Raw genomic sequence first — 17,532 nt, forward strand, 5'->3', positions numbered from 1 at the left:
GAGGCAGAAAAAGCGGCCTAAACCGACTGCAGTGAGCCAACCATCTGGAACCAGGGAAAGCCAATGATGCAACCAAGAGACCCTTGGGAAGCATCAAAAATAGTGTGCCGCGATGATGCAGGCGAGGGGTCCAGGACAAGGCGGGCTGTCTCCATCGGCGTCACTTGACTGGACCGGAGGGAACCCTGAACCTGAGCGGCAGTTGGGCGAGGAAAGCAAGAGAGGCGAACATCGTCCGGCGCGACTTGGCTACCCTGACTGCTCTGGCGAATGCTGGCTTTGGCGGGTGGAACAACACAACAAGTTGTGTCGAGCCTGACGTGGCCAAGCTTTTAGTCATGCGAGAAGGGTTGTTTGCTGTTGACTTGTTGTTCAGATCGGGCTGCTGCTACGTAGTAGGTGAGGATGGCAAAGGTTACGTCATCGGGGCTCCCTTCTGAGCCACAACATTTCCTGGATCGACCCAAAGGTGCCCATAGGGAAACCGAGACCCATATCACCCACTCAATCGAGCTCCCATCCCTACATAGCATCGTGCCCATTTTCTGTACCCGTCGACCGGATGGCGCCCGGGAAAACCGGTTTGAATGAGACAGGGATGCGGCGTCATGTTGGGAAGCTCGTAGCCACTAGAGACCCTGAAGGGTCCTGCTTTTGAGGTTATTTGGCGCCTGTGGAGGCTTCTCCATCACGCTGCGGAGATGAAGCTTGGACAGCGCTAAACGGATTCTATAGTAGAGTGCAAGCCTAACGGGAGGAAAAAGATGGACGCGAGCTGCATGTTCCCCAGTTTGATCATCACTTCCTCCTTGGTAGTATTGGACGAAGTCAATTCTTAATTCCCCTGTTCACCATTAAAAAAAATCATGTTTAATCCGAAAACTGAACAGAAATAGAAACAGAGTTTAGGGTCTAACAAATGTACACTAAACAGCTTCAAACCGGGATACTCCTACTCTCTTATTTGATACCTCAGTACCTGATGTAGGTACTTTCGTCCACTACTCACGGGTTCGCTTGAATTGTCCTTCTCTGCTATACGCTATACTTCTCAAGTAAGCAGTTTGATTATTCTGTTTATCCACCTTCCTTTACGGGATAGTGTTTCAGGGGAAGGGTCGCTTTGCTTACTCTGCTGCTTCACCCTTAAAACTAGTGAATCCCCCACGAGCTCCAAAATGCGTTCCTTTTATCTTCTCCATCCTTCCCCTAACTGCCACTGCTGATACTTTTGAAACTACTTGCGCCCATGATGGACAACTCATCCTTGATCCTGTGTTCGTCAACCGCCGACGACGCCTTCGGCCCAATCGTCCAAAATTGCCGCGATGGCTTCGATTTTACTCTCACTTTTGAACAATGTCTTTTTACAATACTCCCTGCCTCCCTCCTTCTACTCGCCGCACCCTTTCGTTTCCGTCAACTTTACAAACTTCCACGCATCGTGTCCGGCGACGCCCTTCGTCTAACCAAACAGGCCGCCATTAGCATCCTCGCCATTCTACAGCTGACTCTGATTGCTCTATGGGCAAATCATCAAGATGTCGGCCGTCTGCGTACCGTGTCCATTGCAGCTTCTTGCACGTCCTTCGTTGCTAGTCTGGTGTTTGGTGGTCTTTCGTATATAGAACACTCGAAGAGCCTTAAGCCTTCGTCCATCTTGAATACATACACTCTCTTATCGCTGGTGCTGGACGGAGCAATCCTCCGCACCATCTGGCTATCGCACTTAAGCGTCGCCATCAGCGCCATCTTCACCGCCTCGTTCGCGCTGAAGCTGGCCATCGTGATCCTCGAAGCCCAGGAGAAGACGCGATACCTCGTTGACTCTGGTGGGATGCCGATTAGCCCCGAGGAGACCAGCGGCATCTACAGTCGCGGTCTTTTTTGGTGGCTTACGCCCCTGCTGTTGACTGGTTTCTGCCGTCTCCTGAAGCCCCTGGATCTTTTCACTCTAGATGAGTCCATGTCAGCCATGGTACTTAATGAGCGATTCTGGCTGTACTGGAACAAGTCTTCAAACACGTCGCCTAGTCTGTCGGATGGTTCACCCCGTCCGCATAGCTATCGACTTATCTGGGCTTGTATCCGCACGCTCAAATGGCAGCTACTCGCAGTCATTCTTCCGAGGCTATGTCTGCTTGGCTTTACAATCTGTCAACCTCTGGTCTTGAACAGGTTCCTCGACTTTTTACAGAATTCATATGAGACCGTCAACTATGGATATGGGCTCATCGGCGCTTATGGCCTCGTCTACCTGGGCATTTCAGTTGCGTCGAGCTTTTACTGGCACAAAGCCTTCCGTACTGTGACCATGTTACGTGGTATTCTAGTTGCTGCCATTTACTCAAAAACGACTGAGCTCAGTGTCGCTCCTGGCGACGACTCTGCGGCCGTGACCCTCATGTCAACGGATGTAAGTCCTTTATCAGCTTGATCAGTATACTGCAGAGGCTAATGGCTGTTAGGTTGAAGTTATCGTTCGGGCATGGCGCGAGATCCACGAGTTCTGGGCCAATATACTTCAGATCTCCCTTGCAACCTGGATTCTAAGCACCCATATAGGATACGCAGCCGCAGGACCGATTATTGTGTCAGTATTCGCCCTGGTGATTACCGTCATGTTTGCACCCGCAACCCAGAAATATCAAGTCGCTTGGATAGAGAAAGTTCAGAAGCGCATTGGTATGCCCCTTTCTCCTGTTTGCGCTTTGAATCCCGTTAATCTCGAACAGGAATCACATCAGCCATGACAGGGCACATTAAGAGCATCAAAATGTCCGGCTTGGCCCAAAAGCTCACACAGACAATCGCCGACCTCAGATTCTCGGAGATGAAAGCAGCCGTGGCTTTCCGGGTTATTGCAGCCATCACATCAGCTGTAGCTCAGATCCCTCTCATGCTCGCCCCGGTTGTTACTTTTGCCATGTACATGGTTATTACCAACAAGACCGGTCAGACGCTTGATACGACAAAGCTTTTTGCCGCACTATCTCTCATCATACTTTTGGCAAGCCCTCTATTCTTCATGTTCGAGTTGGTCCTAGATTTGAGTGCAGCCCTGGGATCATTCCATCGCATAGAAACTTACCTTTTCCAACCGCCACGCATCGAGTATCGAACATTCCCATCAGAATCTCTAACTAGGTGTCATGAAACACACCAAGAAGACTTCTCCATTCATGTTCAAGAAGCATCCTTTCGCTGGAAACCAGAATCTAGCGCCATACTTGATAAAGTCGACTTGAGTATAGCGCCAGGTCAGCTGGCTATGGTTGTGGGTCCTATCGCTTCAGGAAAGAGCACGCTTCTAAAAGGACTTCTCGGCGAAGTGCCGTACACCAGTGGGAAGGTAGCTCTATCCAGCATTCGGGTTTCTTGGTGCGAGCAAAGTCCTTGGCTCATCGTAAGTGACACACAACTATTATCATAGATCAACCCTAACAATTTCAGAACGACAGTATTAGAAAGAACATCATTTGCTTCTCTGAATATGACGAGGATCTTTACCAACAGGTACTAAAGGCTTGTGATCTTGAGAAGGATTTGGTCCAACTCTCGGAAGGTGACCAGACAATTATCGGAAGCAAAGGTCTCGCCCTTAGCGGAGGCCAAAAGCAGCGTGTGGTGAGTAGAGCTGAACCTCGTCGCATTCTACCACATTAACAGCATCCAGGCTCTTGCTAGGGCTGTCTATTCGAGACCCCAAATAGCCTTGTTTGACGATATTTTCAGCGGCCTGGACAACTACACAGCCAAGACTGTTTTCCGCCGTCTGTTCAGTGGCAAGGAGGGAATGCTTCGAAAATGGTGTACAACCGTTGTTCTCGCAACCCAGTCAGGTATGTCTGTTTTTCAATTCGCCGTCCCTGTCCGTGTGGACTCGGAAAGGATAACACATCTCTCCAGTGAGCTTCCTACCCCAGGCAGATACGATTATTGCGCTCGAAGACGGCAAGATAATCGAGACTGGGACGTTTGAAGACTGTCGCAAGGCAGATGGGTTCGTCAGGAGCCTTACTACCAGAGAGGCCTATAGCATTGACGGCGAAGATGAACCCAAGGATTTGGATGTTGAAGCCTCCAATGAACTACCAGCAAGGGAAAAAACCAAGGTAACTGCAGAGCCGGAGGACATGAGGCGGCAGTTGGGTGACTGGAGCGTTTATTCGTACTTTTTTGGAAGCATCGGTGCCATTTTCCTTGCAATCATGCTCTTTCTACAAATAATCTGGGCGTTTTTCTCGACATTTCCAAGTAAGTCGCTCGCTTTTGATCTCAGAGGTGTCATCCTAACGAGCACAAAACAGCTGTCTGGCTGAAATTCTGGACCGACCACAATACCAAAGCTCCAAATCAGGACTCGGCATATTATCTTGGAGTGTACGCCACTATGCAGGTGGGGGCAATCTTTTGCTTTGCCGTGCTCATATGGTAAGTCATAACTATGAAAAATTTCTTCTATAATTTGTCTTAACCATCTATTAGGTTCGTTCTTGTTCCGGTAGCCTCCAAATCGGGTATCAGATTGCACCAAAGGCTTCTTCAGACTGTCATGCAGTAGGTCAGCCCACTCCTTCTTGTCTCTAACGTAGCTAAACACCAAAAGTGCCCCTTTGGCTCTTTTTCAAAGCACGGATATTGGTTCAATTACGACTCGGTAAGCATTGAAGGTTTCCCCTTTATGTTTTCATTTGTTAACCTAGTGTAGCTTCTCCCAAGACATCGGCTTGATCGACCGCAACTTGCCCCTGGCACTTGTCATTTCCCTGGCCAGTGAGCTTCCCTACCAAAAGAGCGTAATTATGTTTCTGACATTAACGCGAATAGGCTTTTTCACCTGCATTGGTAAAGCAGTTCTCATTGCCTCTGCCTCCTGGTACATCGCCATAAGTTTCCCTGTTTTGATTCTCGTCTTCTATTACATCCAACGCGCTTATTTGCGAACATCTCGCCAACTTCGCTTCCTGGACTTGGAAGAAAAGGCTCCTGTATAGTAAGTGGAATTATCTCACAAGAGGCAATGATATTGGACTGAAGCTGACATGTGCTCCTGAAGCACCCACTTCCTCGAAACGCTAACCGGGCTCTCTACTCTTCGTGCCCAGGCCATGGTGTCACCCTCCATAGCTCATTCATACGCTCTCATCGACCGCTCCCAGCGCCCGTTCTACATTCTCCTTTTGACACAGCAATGGCTCACGCTCGTCCTAGATCTGACGACAACTGCCCTGGCCCTCCTTGTCGTCGGCCTTGCTGTCCGCCTTCGCAGTACTGTTTCCGTGGGTCTGACAGGTGTCTCCCTGGTCCAGCTGATTTCTTTCACCGAGACCCTCAAGCTACTCATACAGTTCTGGACTTCGCTCGAGACATCCATCGGCGCGGTCGCCCGAATCAAAAACTTTGCGGAAGAGACGCCAGATGAGATTGAGGAGGATGCCCTGAGGCGGCAGGTCCTAAGATCTGGTGGGCAACAGGTGTTGGATACAATTGTTTCAGGTTGGCCTCATAGGGGTGTTGTCGAGCTTCAAGACGTGTCAGCCTCTTATGCTCAAACTAGTGATGTCGATGACGAGAAGGAGGTCGTGCCCAAGGCCCTGAACGGCATCACACTTTCCATCCGCGATGGCGAGAAGATTGGTATTGTGGGACGGACAGGAAGCGGAAAATCCTCGCTCCTGCTTGCCCTCTTACGCCTGCTGCCGCTGTCTTCTGGTACCATTTCCATAGACGGTATCTCTTTGGACCATCTCCCTATATCTGATCTGAGATCGGCACTCATTGCCATCACCCAAGATCAGTTTGTTCTCCCCGGAACGGTGCGTCAGAACATTGACCCGTTCGCCACAGTCACCGATGAAGCCATCACGCGAACACTCACGCGACTGGGTCTTTGGGATACTATCCAGGAAAACGGCGGCCTGGAGTCGGATTTCGCCGAGGAGAGTCTCAGCCATGGACAGCGACAGCTCTTTTTTCTTGCAAGGACTCTGCTGCGTCGCGATATTGGGCGAGTCGTTCTCTTGGACGAGGCCACAAGCAGGTATGTTCTCCAGATAAAAACCTTCAGATAGGCTTGATGAATCTAACACAAAAGCCAGCGTCGATGCCAACACTGAGCGAATGATCAGGGACATTATTCGTGAGGAGTTCAGGGAGCACACCGTCATTGCGATCGCGCACCGCTTGGATACCGTCGCCGACTTTGACCGTGTTGTGGTGCTCGATAAAGGCCGCGTCGTGGAGGTTGGCGAACCTCAATCGCTGCTCATCAAGGGAGGCAAGTTCAAGGACTTGTGGGATGCGAGCAGACAAAGTGTCCATGATACTTGAAATGGGCGTGGAGGTCACGATTGCAAGGACCCAACAATGATGTTTTCGGTCCTTTCTCTTTTCCATTCCCGCAACTCTTCATAGGATCTGGTATGATTCAGATTTTAAAGTTCCTTTGTATTTTGTATTTTACACCATCACCGGTGTCCATACGTTATCTATATGGTCTCTATCAACGGTGATGAATCTTCCTTTTCCAGCTCTTTGTGCCACAATGTATTTCTCAATCGCCTTGGCCATTTCCGCCGCTTCAAGATACCTCTGGCCGTCCGCTATCGGTGTGTTTTCGCTCAGCTCATATCCGTATCTCAATTTCAGCGTCGAGACCTTGCCCCATGGGCCATTCCAATCGACCTTGTCGTTGTCTACGTTGGCCATGAGAGCCTTGAACCAGGCGCCGCAGCCGGTAAGGTCGAGGTACTCCAAACCGTAAAGGGACCTGCTCAGCTTCCGCAGCTGGATGACGGCCTCGGACCAGTCATCGTCCAAAGTATGTGAGTACGCCCCAGTGCCAGCGTACTGCTGCGTCCGGCCCTCGGGCGAGACGATCGTCGCAAACTTCGCGTTGGGCGTAATCGACGGCTCAGGCCAGTATGCTAGGCTGAGGTGCGTAAGCGTAGGCAGCTTTGCGGCGAGGGTGAGCAGCTGCTTCCACGAGACGCCGGGACCGTTGCTGTGGGCCCCTGGTGTAACGGCAAGACATAGATGAGTGATGTTGGGCAGCAGTCTCGGGGGTGGCGACGGCGCCTCCACCATATCCCAGGAGTCCTGTACCGTCTCTGACACGTCCGCAAGCTTCTGCGGGAACAGCACGTCGGTCAGCTCTTTCATCGTCATGGAGTAACCGATCGAGCCTGTCAGGTCGAGGAAGTAGATGTTGTTGTTCAGCGACACGAGCTCTTCGGGGTCCTGTTGCACCTGCTCGCCATCCTCCTCGTCCATGACGGGGGGTACGAGGATATTGCGCAGGTCCGAAGCTGACAGCCCAGCGTCGTGCCACATGCCGACGTACTTGACCAGCGAGGCTCGCACTCGACTGGGGAGCGTGTACAGGTAGTAACGGTCATAATCCTTCTGGAAGTCCCAGTTCAGTGCCATCTTGCGAAGTAGTAAGTCCGTCAAGCTACCCTTATCCGGCTCGTAGGTGCCTGGCAGGCCCTGGACGGCGCCGCGGGCGACATTGGCGTGCGCGCTGCTGTAACGACTGGCATTGCTGGAGGTACGAGAAAGCCAGCTACGTGGAGGTGGCGGACCGGGCGGGACTCTCCTCCCTGATGCGTCGAATCTTGGGACACGCCTGGGTGCTGGGGGAGGTGTCTCTGGGATCTGGAGGATCTGTCGGAGGGCTGGCGGGACGGTGGGTGTGGCTACTGATATCGCAGTGTTACGGCTTGAGGAGGCGAGGGAGGATCGACGGAGATCGGCCAAGAGTTCGTTGACGCCCTTGAGTTGGCTCTCTGTTTGTCGCGGCTTTTGTATCAGTCTCTATCTAGACGGAACACGGGGTCGAGGGGGAAGGGTGAGGGTGACGCAGTGGGAGACTGACGAACAGAGCTCGAGGCTGAAGCTGAGGCGCCCAATGACGCGGGGGCCGTAGATTGCGGCTTTGAGTACCTGGATTGATGCCTTTTCTTAGGCATGCCCGAGAGAGGTCGAAAAACAAGGAAGCTACAAGGAAAGCTTCCGTAAAGGTTGAGAGTATAGAGAGACGGAGGGACAAGCGCGGGCGCGGCGGAAGAGGGGTGGGGGGGAGGGGTGCAGAGGTAGAGCAAACAAAACTAGCGAACTCTTGTCGCTATTAACTGCGGCAGTTTGTATCTGCCTGGAAGGTAATGCGTTAGCGACAATGATTGAGATCGCTGAGTCACAACAGGGAACAGTCACAGTCCTGAGAGTAAGCTCCGTCAGCTTTGGAGTCATAAGGTATTACCCAGTGGGGTTGCGCGAATCCTTACAGAGTAGAATCCTTAGCATGGTGGCTTGGCAGACTGGGGGGGAACGTTACAACGTCATGGTTAGAGGGGCACCCTCAAAATTTGTTTGTCAGCTTTTGAGTCCGCCCTGATCCGCTCAAAGACTCTGGGCCAGATTTTGAACCAGTCTTTGGCAAACACATGGTCTGTGCTCACCGGCCGGACCGGATAAGGAGTTCCCCGGCCCAGTCTGGAACGCGGGAATGCCTTTTCGCAGAAGCAGAACCCCGCTTGGCGGACTTTCGGCAACCCCACCTCGGACGGTTTGAACCTTCGGTCGGCCTGCTACACGCAAGCTTCCCGACTGTTTATTCCAATCACGTTTATTTGTTCTCCAGTACCTGCTGACTTGGATTGCTTCTTGGGGTTTGAGCCTTCATCCACCTGCCATGTGCCACAAAACTAAGTGCTTTGTCTCCGTTCCGCGAGGGCAAACATCCCCCTGGACCTGATCTGCACACGAGCCTGACGTATTTGGAGAACGCATATGATCTCCATGATTATTTGAAAAAGGGCATGGTTCATCATGTTTGGCTTAGTTCTCAAGGTCCATCTATGCAAAGCGGAGCCGGTGCGACGTAGGCGGCTTCCAGGTCCTAGAATTATCATCCCTGACACTATGTGGGAAGAAGGCTGTTGACAAGGAAGCCTACCGAGGAATTAACCGAACGTTCAAGGCAAGCCGCCATTCAAAGCCTACCTTTTGGGTTCAGACGAGAATGACAGGCAGAAATCTATGCGCCACCAGCCTGCAAGATTGCAGAGCAGCTGCCCACCCTACGCAGCACCTCATATCCCTCCAGTCGAAAGAGAAATGCCCGGTTGCCAAGTTTGTAATCGAAGGCGATGGAGACATAATTGGTCAAATCTTCAAACTTCAATGTGCTTGCGTGGGTAGCGCGAGGCAAACCCAGACTCGAAGCAGTCATTTTCAGTTGTTCCTGTCAAAGTGTCTCAAATCACACGAGGGCCACTCGGTAATTGATAATAGGTTGGCTTGTATGGACTTCGGGCATCCACACTATTGGTTCTTTCAATTTTGCACCGTGACACGGATTCATTAGTCTCTCACTGCCGTGAGCACTTGACCCGTTGAAGATGCCTCGCCCACTTGGCCTAAACGAGACCGAGTTCTGATCTGCAATAAATTCCAGGCGCACAGGTAATGACTAACATGGTATCTAAGCTGTCATCGCCTATCAATTTCAAGAGATTCTTGACAGTGATGGACCCATGGATCCATCGTGAAGATTCTGTCAAACGTTGCATCCACCGAAGCTCATGGCTAGCTCTCGATCCATGGCTTGAAACTGTTTAGGTAACGACGTGCGTCAACAACGCACACCGTGTTTGCTATACCAATGTCCAACTAGAGCGTTGCTCTGAGCTCTCGTGCTCCCGGCATAGCAAGAGGGTCAGGGCCGTGCTGTCAGCCACGCCAAGGCGTGTATCACCCTACGTTAGACTAGGGAATATTGTGGCTCGATGCTCTCATGATCCACAGCTACAGCTCATGAGTATCGGCTCCTTCCCACTTCCAATCGTGGAGGCCTTCCCATGGAGGTAGCGTGCCTATCACCGCATGGCAAGAGGCTTGGTCATGGGAACGCAATGTGGCGCCTGGTGGCGAACAACCTGGTTGACAGAGACTTGTGTATTCATTTATATTAAAAAGGCCCTGTATGGCAAGACGAAGCGAATAAGTACAATAATGTGTGTCCCTCTTTTTAATACATCTAGGATCTAAGGAGACCCAGAGATATGTGGTAGAAAACCTACGTTCAAAAGATGTCCATGATACACCTTTCCGGCAGATGACTGGTCGAGGTTCATATGTACCGTGGTGATTCCGAGGGGGCGGTTCCCATGTAAGTGTTCATCTGCTTTGTGTAGCCAAACGATACAAGTGGAAAGGAGTTTTGAATCCCATATACGTCCTTCGATATGTGGACAGTATGCCCAGGCCCGTCGGGAAGGTCCAGGCTGATATTCTTTGATACAAAGGCAACCCAGATTGTTATTAAAAGCAAGGCTTTGTGTTTCTTTGGGGGAAGTTGATATTTGAGTTCTCATCGTGCGTGTATGCAAATATACTCCCCGAGACAGCTGCCTCCATTCCACTCTCTAGTTCACGAGATGATGAATATGAATTGATTACGGCCCACACCTCCTTTTTTTGTGCACCCTCAATCTCAAGCCGCCGCGCTAGGAGGGCTAGCTGTTGCAAAGTTGGTAGCACCAGGCCTGTTTAACCACGATACTTTGACCTTGGCAAGATGACCCTTGTGCAACAAGGGTAAAGTACGAAGCCGAAGTCAAGATTGCACAGTGACCAATCAGTTTCCCTTGCCAGGGGTGTATAAGGAAGAGATAAAAATAGGCGTGGACGCAAAGGGAGGCCGTTGATAACGAAGCATGAGTGACTACCGAGGATACAAGTTTTCCCTACATAAAAAGTTCAAAGGCCCGGCGCCCTGACCACTTCTTTAAAAGTTTGGTGAGGCAATCAGCTAGTTGAAGAGGGCAAAAGTTCCTTCCATTACCCGTACAGACAGGGGGTGACTCTTTCCAGGCCAAAGGCCCAAAAACTTGTTTCGCATAGAGAAGACGCGGTGAGCCGCTGTCAAGTTATTGACCCAGTGGAGCTCTCTTCTGTGACGCCCTTTTCCGCCGTCACCCGGGATTTCAACCTACGACAAGATGGGGAGCATAACGCGTGAGGTTGTGATGAGGATCGACCGGAAGGAGCAAGAGGATCTCCATTCGTTTCTCCCTTGGCATGTTCTAAGCATACGGTGAGGGTAGATGATTGTTAAGTCTACTGGACTGCTTGGTGGATATGTGTAAACTCCGCGTCGGAGGCACGAATGCTAAAAGGCTCAGGCCAACATCTGCGAGATATTTTCCCAAACATTTAACGCCTTGGAAATTCAGAAAGCCATTCGAATATGTTTCCATCAGGTGCAGCATTGCATAATACAGTACAGAGTACACTGGGATTCATAGGCAAGGGGTGGGCCAAAGAAACAGGCGGCTAACTGCCGTCCTGAGAGCCCAGGTTCTCACGATGGTCTTGCAGCAACTGGCATGAATGGAGACAACATGTGGACAGCCGTAGGACGGTACCAAGTAGGCTCTTGAAAGTACCTGACGGTACATTGAACAGGGTCCGGAGACATTTGCCAAAGTTGAAGCTGAGCAGTGCCTTCAATGCCCAAATGTCCACTATAGTTTCAGCTGCAGATAAAAGTACCGCGCTCATAAACATATTGAGATGAAAGATTGTCCATGGAGACCCGACCGTTCTCGCAGGCGAACATCAAGGAGCAGCTAGTTTCGGGGAGCCTGATGGGGAAATAGCAATGCAGGATCTGTAGTAAAGAGGCCAAATGGGCCTGACTTGGATCCAGGAAAGGAGAAAACCCCGTTAAATGATCTGTGAAGCTTTATTACGCCGGGTTGTTCTTCTTTTGCGCTCCTCGAACTTCTCTGGGACCTGTGTTTGTTGACACAAGAAAGGTATTGTGATTAGACAAGGGAGTTGTCACAAACACGAGAGAGAGTTGAAGGGATATAGAAGAAGCGCTCCATGGGCGACATGGAATGCCTGATGAACTACAGATCAACACAATGAAGAGTCAAGAGCATCCTATCGATGGGGTGTTAGCAGGAGACAGGAAGGTAAGGTGTATAGACTGGAGAAGCCCGGGAGACGTTTAGGTGTGCGGGCGAGAAGGAATTCAGTAAAGAGTTGAAGTCCTTAATACCTTATGTACAAGGCAGCGAGAAAGAGAAAACATAGCCGGGAGAGATTATCTTCTGTGTAAAACTGGGAGAGGGAAGGGACCCAGGTAGCTTCCTTCGTTGACTGTCTAAATTTGACAGTGCCAGACTCTCACTTGGCGCACTCAGAAGCCCTATGCAGACAAGCTATCCCCGTTGTCCAATGACGAGCTGTTTTTGGCTTGGTGGACTCCACTCTCACACCGTACAGTGCGAATCACAATGATTAGCTCTTTTCAGAAGCAGTTCGCCTACATAGAACATGGAGGTTAACGTTTCGACGACTCACTTCGCCCAAACCAGCCCCTCCCTCCCCCGGACATGCTTGTTGCCTCCTTTCTTTGGGCTCCCCCCAAGTCTCGTGGCTCATTTAATGCCAGCAAGCGGCCCTAGCATGGGTCAGTCCCTCCGGTGCTGTACCTAGCAAATTGTCCAGAGCAAAGCATTGAGGAATAGTATCACGCGGTCGACAGCTGTCATTTATTGCCGGTCTACATAGAAAGAAGCAAAGCAGGAGCCATGGATCCCAATTTTCATTAGCTCACCGGTTTCGGTATACTCCTATCAGTCGGGCCAGCCATCTATCGCAGCCTACGCCGCATTTCAGCTCTTGTGGGCAGATGCCTTCCTGCCTATTCAATACTGTATCTCTCGGCTCTCGGATGGCGTCTAGGGTCCTTGCCTATGCGACGGCTACCTGCTTCACAGTGTTGGTACGCTGCCAGTAGAAAGGCATGCTATCCTCACATACCGACGTGGCGGACAGTCCGGTTTCCAGTCAAACACTACGTTTAGAACCTACCCTCCTTAGGCAGCGACCCTTCGCGTACCAACCCGCTCCAATCACTCTATCATATTCTCGTGCCACCACTCCCCCCGCCCCCTGCCGTGGTGCCATGCAGTTGCGACCTCATTTCTGCACACCAGCCCGTCAGCATTAGCACCCGCTCCTCCTCAAGGCAAGCCTACCATTATCCCCTCTTCTGCCCGGATGGTATCCGCCTGCCGCTGATGGAGAAGGCCCCTGGCATCCATCCGTGATACGTCACATCACACAAGATCTGATCTATAGACGCAGGCAAAGAAGGAACATGGTGAACTAGCAACTTTTACAATTTTGCCTGGGAGGGAGGCGACGGCGACAGCTCCGGTGACGGCCAGTATGGCGCCGAGTCGAATCACGCTTCTCATCTAAGAGTGTATGACGACATGCATGTCTATGGCATGTTGTCGACCACTGCAGCGGGATCATTAGCTCTTCTGCGTCTTACGCCAGTCCACCCCTCGAATAAGTGAAGGCAACGTTGAACCTGGCCAAGAAAATGCCAGAACCAGACTCTAGCGGCCCGATCCGACAGGACTGGACCATACTCGACAATGTGGTTTCCAACCCTTAATTAGCGTTTCTACCTGTTCTGGGTTGACCATTGTTCCACCGAGGCCGCCCTGGTTTGTTTTCTGGGAGCGTCAGCTCTAGAGCAATACAAACAGAGCAGCCAGCTGTTCACAATCCTGCCCTACTGGTTGGCAATCGCGGACCCATAGCCGTGAGGCCGCCGTTGGCTCGGCCAGTCCGATTGATCAAGTGGCCCTGAAAATCAGAACCTGAAACAATGAAGTTGACATGAGGCCTCAAATATGGTGGCGCGCATCAAGTATAGTTGACTAGATCTTTCCAGACTAGTGAACGGGAACTTGCACAAACGACAAACCCAACCAATGTAATGCTTCATATTGAGACCGCATTACAGAACACGAGATGCAGAAGCCATTCCTTAGGCCTTGAGCCGAGCTTCTCTGCGTTGCCACTTGCTATTCATCACCCTATAGAGAAGGACCCGAGCGTTTGGAAATAAGAGCGTGTGATTTCCATTACCCTTCTCGGGTATTCGAAGATTTCATTGGATCGCTGCTAAGAGGCACATCTCAACTTGTTCTATTTCTGCGCCTTTTCTGCTGATACCCCGATCAAAGCCTCTCTCGACCTTCCAAGCCTTGGACGAGCCATCCGATGTTAAAATGAGTTGCTAACCGGAGCCTTTACCTGTAGATATAGCACGTTGGGGATTATCTCGCGACCCCATGGCAACCAGGTGTAAGTGAAACCCCGTTCGCCTCGCACGTGCCGTGTTGCGAGTGCGTGTCTGCCGGCCGAGATACACCTTTCCTATGAGCTATGTCCACAATGACCACGTCGAGGACTGATTGAGGACCTGTATCGTCAAGGTTAGAGAATCAAGCCACAAGGCCTGCCAGCTCAACGTGAAAGGCTTAAGGCCGAAAGCCACGTGGTGGATATTCAAAAATTCTGTCGTTGTCGGCAAACATGCTATTTGGGGGGTGGTTGTCTGTGATCCCCGTTGGCCTAGACTGCAAGTTCTCTGGCTGCATGCGATGGCTCTCCATTCATACGAGCTCAAAGGGCTCGGCATTCACCACAAGTTCTATTATCTTCTTTGAATCAATCTCTAAGATCTGATGCAGGGTGCTAGTCGAATATGGATAGTATGCAAATCCTCGGCCTCAATGGTCGAGATGGTCCGCTAAAAGCTCACGACCTGCTTTCTTTTCGTCTGCACCCTGCCGTTGATAGCTCACTCCCTCGCCCAGACAAATAACCCTTTGTAAGAAGGAATATTTTATGGCGTTTCATCCAGATCCTTGACGGACGGGTAGTTGCAGATTTGCTGCATGGAAGGAGAGGTCAGCAAAACTGCTCTGTTCACGGCGAGAGGCCTCGATTGACCCGGCCACATATCGATGCAAATCTGTAGGTCCTCCTCTACAATTCCTTAAGAAAGATGAGGCGCCTGGTACCTCAATTCTAGCGGAGGTATCTTGGGCAGACCAAATGGGAAAGAAACAAATAAAGAGTGGTATTGTCGAGCATGATAATGCCTGCTAGTCAGCTGGTTGAATGAGAGGATGGAATTCCACCTCCATCGCGTCTTCAGACATGGACACAAAGACCTGCTTGCTTGAATAGCCCGCAGCCATGGGCCATTTGGAAGCTTTGCCAGCGAATTCGGGTTGTACAGGTATCTAGCCCCCGCCCGACAACCTCATCTGTAGCTCGGCCTGTTCCCGGCATTTCACCCAAGCCTTGGCAGTAGGCAGCTTTCTATTTTGCGCCATCAACACGCGCACACACACACATACACACGCCTTGATATCGTATTATAGCAAAGGAATCGTCAATGCAAGGCGATATCCGCCTTTTCAAATAGGAGACCAGGGGGGGCCTAGGAACTCTCCACACGATTCAATGCCCCTTCACGGTTCTCTCAACCTCTGCGCAACCCATTTGCTTACATTCAGAGAGTACCCCCCCTCTGCCCTGCCTCTTCTGACTTCATCTTCCCTTGCCCCCGCGACTTAGTGCCGGCGGCAGTGTGCTTGCAAAACTACTTGTCTGTTATTGTTGGGTCTGTGCGACATATGTCAAGCAGGCAATTGCATGTTGAGCCTCTCATACATCTTCGCTACCTCTGTGCAATCTCGAGCCAGCCACATCTGAGCTCTAGTATATAGATACCTTATTTCCAAGATCCTGCACTCTGTCTGCCGTTTCGCATCTTGTCGATTTGGTCATCCGCATTCACGGTATCGGACTTCCTTCAACCATCCAGCTCCGCTTCGAGAACAGTTTCACCAAGTTTCTTCGCATCAGCCACGCTATAGCTGTTGATTTGTGCGCTGCATCACAGCGTAGTATTCGGAGCAAGACGCCAGTCAACCTACAGCGGTTGTCGATTTATTGGCCCTCGGAGGCGAAGACGACGCGGGCTGTATAGTAAGTTCAGTTTGCATCACCCAACCTCTTCAAACTTCAGGGCTTTCTTGAAATATGTGATTTTGCTTTAGTCGAGTGTTGGGTGGCTACCCGAAGCCATATCCACCAGGGGTTGTTGGCTTGGACCCATTCTCCGGCTTTGCCGCGCCTGGCCCTGATTCGCTTCCAGCTCTAGCGGCCATCGCTGCGCTCGCGAGGGTGGCCGTCGAAGCCATGATGTCGTATTGAACTGAGCAAAAGCGAAAGCTAACAATCACCAGGTAGCCCGAGCCCTTCTGCTCCTCTTCCTGCGGTGAGTGGGCTTTCATTCGATTTTGTCTAGAAATGGGAAGGACCCGAGCGAGTATCGGTGCTGGAGAAGATAGGCTCAGGCTTGACAATGAGAACTTGAATCACGTCGTGTCGTGGAGACAGACGTCAAGTAAGCTGGATGGCTTGCCATGATTGGCAATCCAGTTCAACTGCGTGGTTTTGCGCGTATCCGTCGATGAATGGCGGTGTCCCTAACATGTTCCACCATGCTAGCTTCCGGGGTCAAAAGAAGAGGACACCTTCCTCTCTTACCAAAGTCGGTTTCTGTTGCTGACAGCATATTTGAAATTGCCAGATTAAGCAGGATAGAGGGCTGAAAGCAACCCCTTGGCATGACAGGGTCACTTTTGGAAAGTCAACCGCCAGTAAGTGTCCCAGCCCCATTACCAAGATGAAAGAGGGCAGAAAGAAAGCAAGATACTTTTGAGATAAATCGGATGTATTCTCGCATCAGCTTGGAGGAAAAGGTCCAAGGACAAACGGTCCAAAGCAGTTTCGGCTCTGACGGGGCAGGGAAAGACAGGGATGTGAAGAAGCGTCACAGTCTGCTAACAGCTGGGGTGGAAAAAAAGAGGATCGAGGAACTGGGGCGACAGGATCGCTGCTCCAGTACCAGCACCAGTACCACGAACGCCAGCATCAGCACCAGATCACCGCCCCTCTACTACGGCGCGACACCCCTCGTCGCCGGAGACGACCGTCGTATGAATTCCCAACAGCTTCCCAAGGTACCTTTGCTTATATCTCTTTTATTTTTTATTTATTTATTTTTTTCCGGATCCCGTCCCGTTCTATCCAATCCGGCCCTTTCCTACTCTTTCCCCTGCAATGCGACTTGACGCTTCGTTTTTCCCCTTCCTCATCTTACCTACAATTTCCTGAATCGAGACGCTGTACCGGACGGTGAACGACAGCAACAAGAATTGCAGCAGCAGACATGTACCAGAATTCATAAGCGCCATTTATTCTACGGGCCTCTCTGTTGGTCAGTTGGCCGGCCGGCGGATTTTACGCAGCTTAACTCAGCACAGTGCAACACATCACAGGAACCAACCCAGCAGGCCTCATTTAAAAGAGCAGAGACAGCACCTTTGAAGAGTGGCGCCAGGCTCTGTCCCGACGGCGTGACCAGGTTCCGAAGGGCAGCCAGGCGAGGAAGCGGGCCGAGTCTAAGGCTTCGCGGGAAGGGGGTTAAAAAAAAAAAAAAAAAAAAAAAAAAAGGTGTGTACGCGATTTCACGATCTTTGCTTTTTCTTGTTTCTCCGCCTGCTGCACCGTCATCAACGGCAGTTTTGGTTTCGTTTTGTTATCAGTCATTTCCCCTGATTCCCCAGTTCG

General features: G+C 51.0%; 3 protein-coding genes across 3 annotated transcripts; 2 read left to right on the top strand and 1 right to left on the bottom strand.

The window, feature by feature from the left end:
* Positions 1-1,252: 1,252 nt before the first annotated feature.
* Positions 1,253-6,333, top strand: CTRU02_212135 (ABC multidrug transporter; the record flags this gene model as incomplete). Its single annotated transcript, XM_036725035.2, has 13 exons — positions 1,253-2,416; positions 2,469-2,685; positions 2,736-3,406; positions 3,454-3,627; positions 3,677-3,842; positions 3,910-4,257; positions 4,311-4,434; positions 4,489-4,560; positions 4,610-4,660; positions 4,712-4,776; positions 4,831-4,996; positions 5,060-6,043; positions 6,102-6,333. 13 exons carry the CDS (start codon positions 1,253-1,255, stop codon positions 6,331-6,333), a joined length of 4,434 nt encoding a protein of 1,477 aa, XP_036583201.2.
* Positions 6,334-6,462: 129 nt separating this feature from the next.
* CTRU02_212136 (tafazzin) lies at positions 6,463-7,973 on the bottom strand (the record flags this gene model as incomplete). The annotated part of the gene is made up of 2 exons (XM_036725036.1): positions 6,463-7,790; positions 7,880-7,973. The coding sequence occupies 2 exons, from the start codon at positions 7,971-7,973 to the stop codon at positions 6,463-6,465; spliced, it is 1,422 nt and encodes a 473-aa protein (XP_036583200.1).
* An 8,658-nt stretch (positions 7,974-16,631) lies between these two features.
* CTRU02_212137 (uncharacterized protein) lies at positions 16,632-17,033 on the top strand (the record flags this gene model as incomplete). Its single annotated transcript, XM_036725033.1, has 1 exon — positions 16,632-17,033. The coding sequence occupies one exon, from the start codon at positions 16,632-16,634 to the stop codon at positions 17,031-17,033; it is 402 nt and encodes a 133-aa protein (XP_036583198.1).
* Positions 17,034-17,532: the final 499 nt, after the last annotated feature.

Source organism: Colletotrichum truncatum (assembly GCF_014235925.2).
Source record: "Colletotrichum truncatum strain CMES1059 chromosome Unknown Contig_0008, whole genome shotgun sequence".
In the NCBI taxonomy this organism is placed as follows: Eukaryota; Fungi; Ascomycota; class Sordariomycetes; order Glomerellales; family Glomerellaceae; genus Colletotrichum; species Colletotrichum truncatum.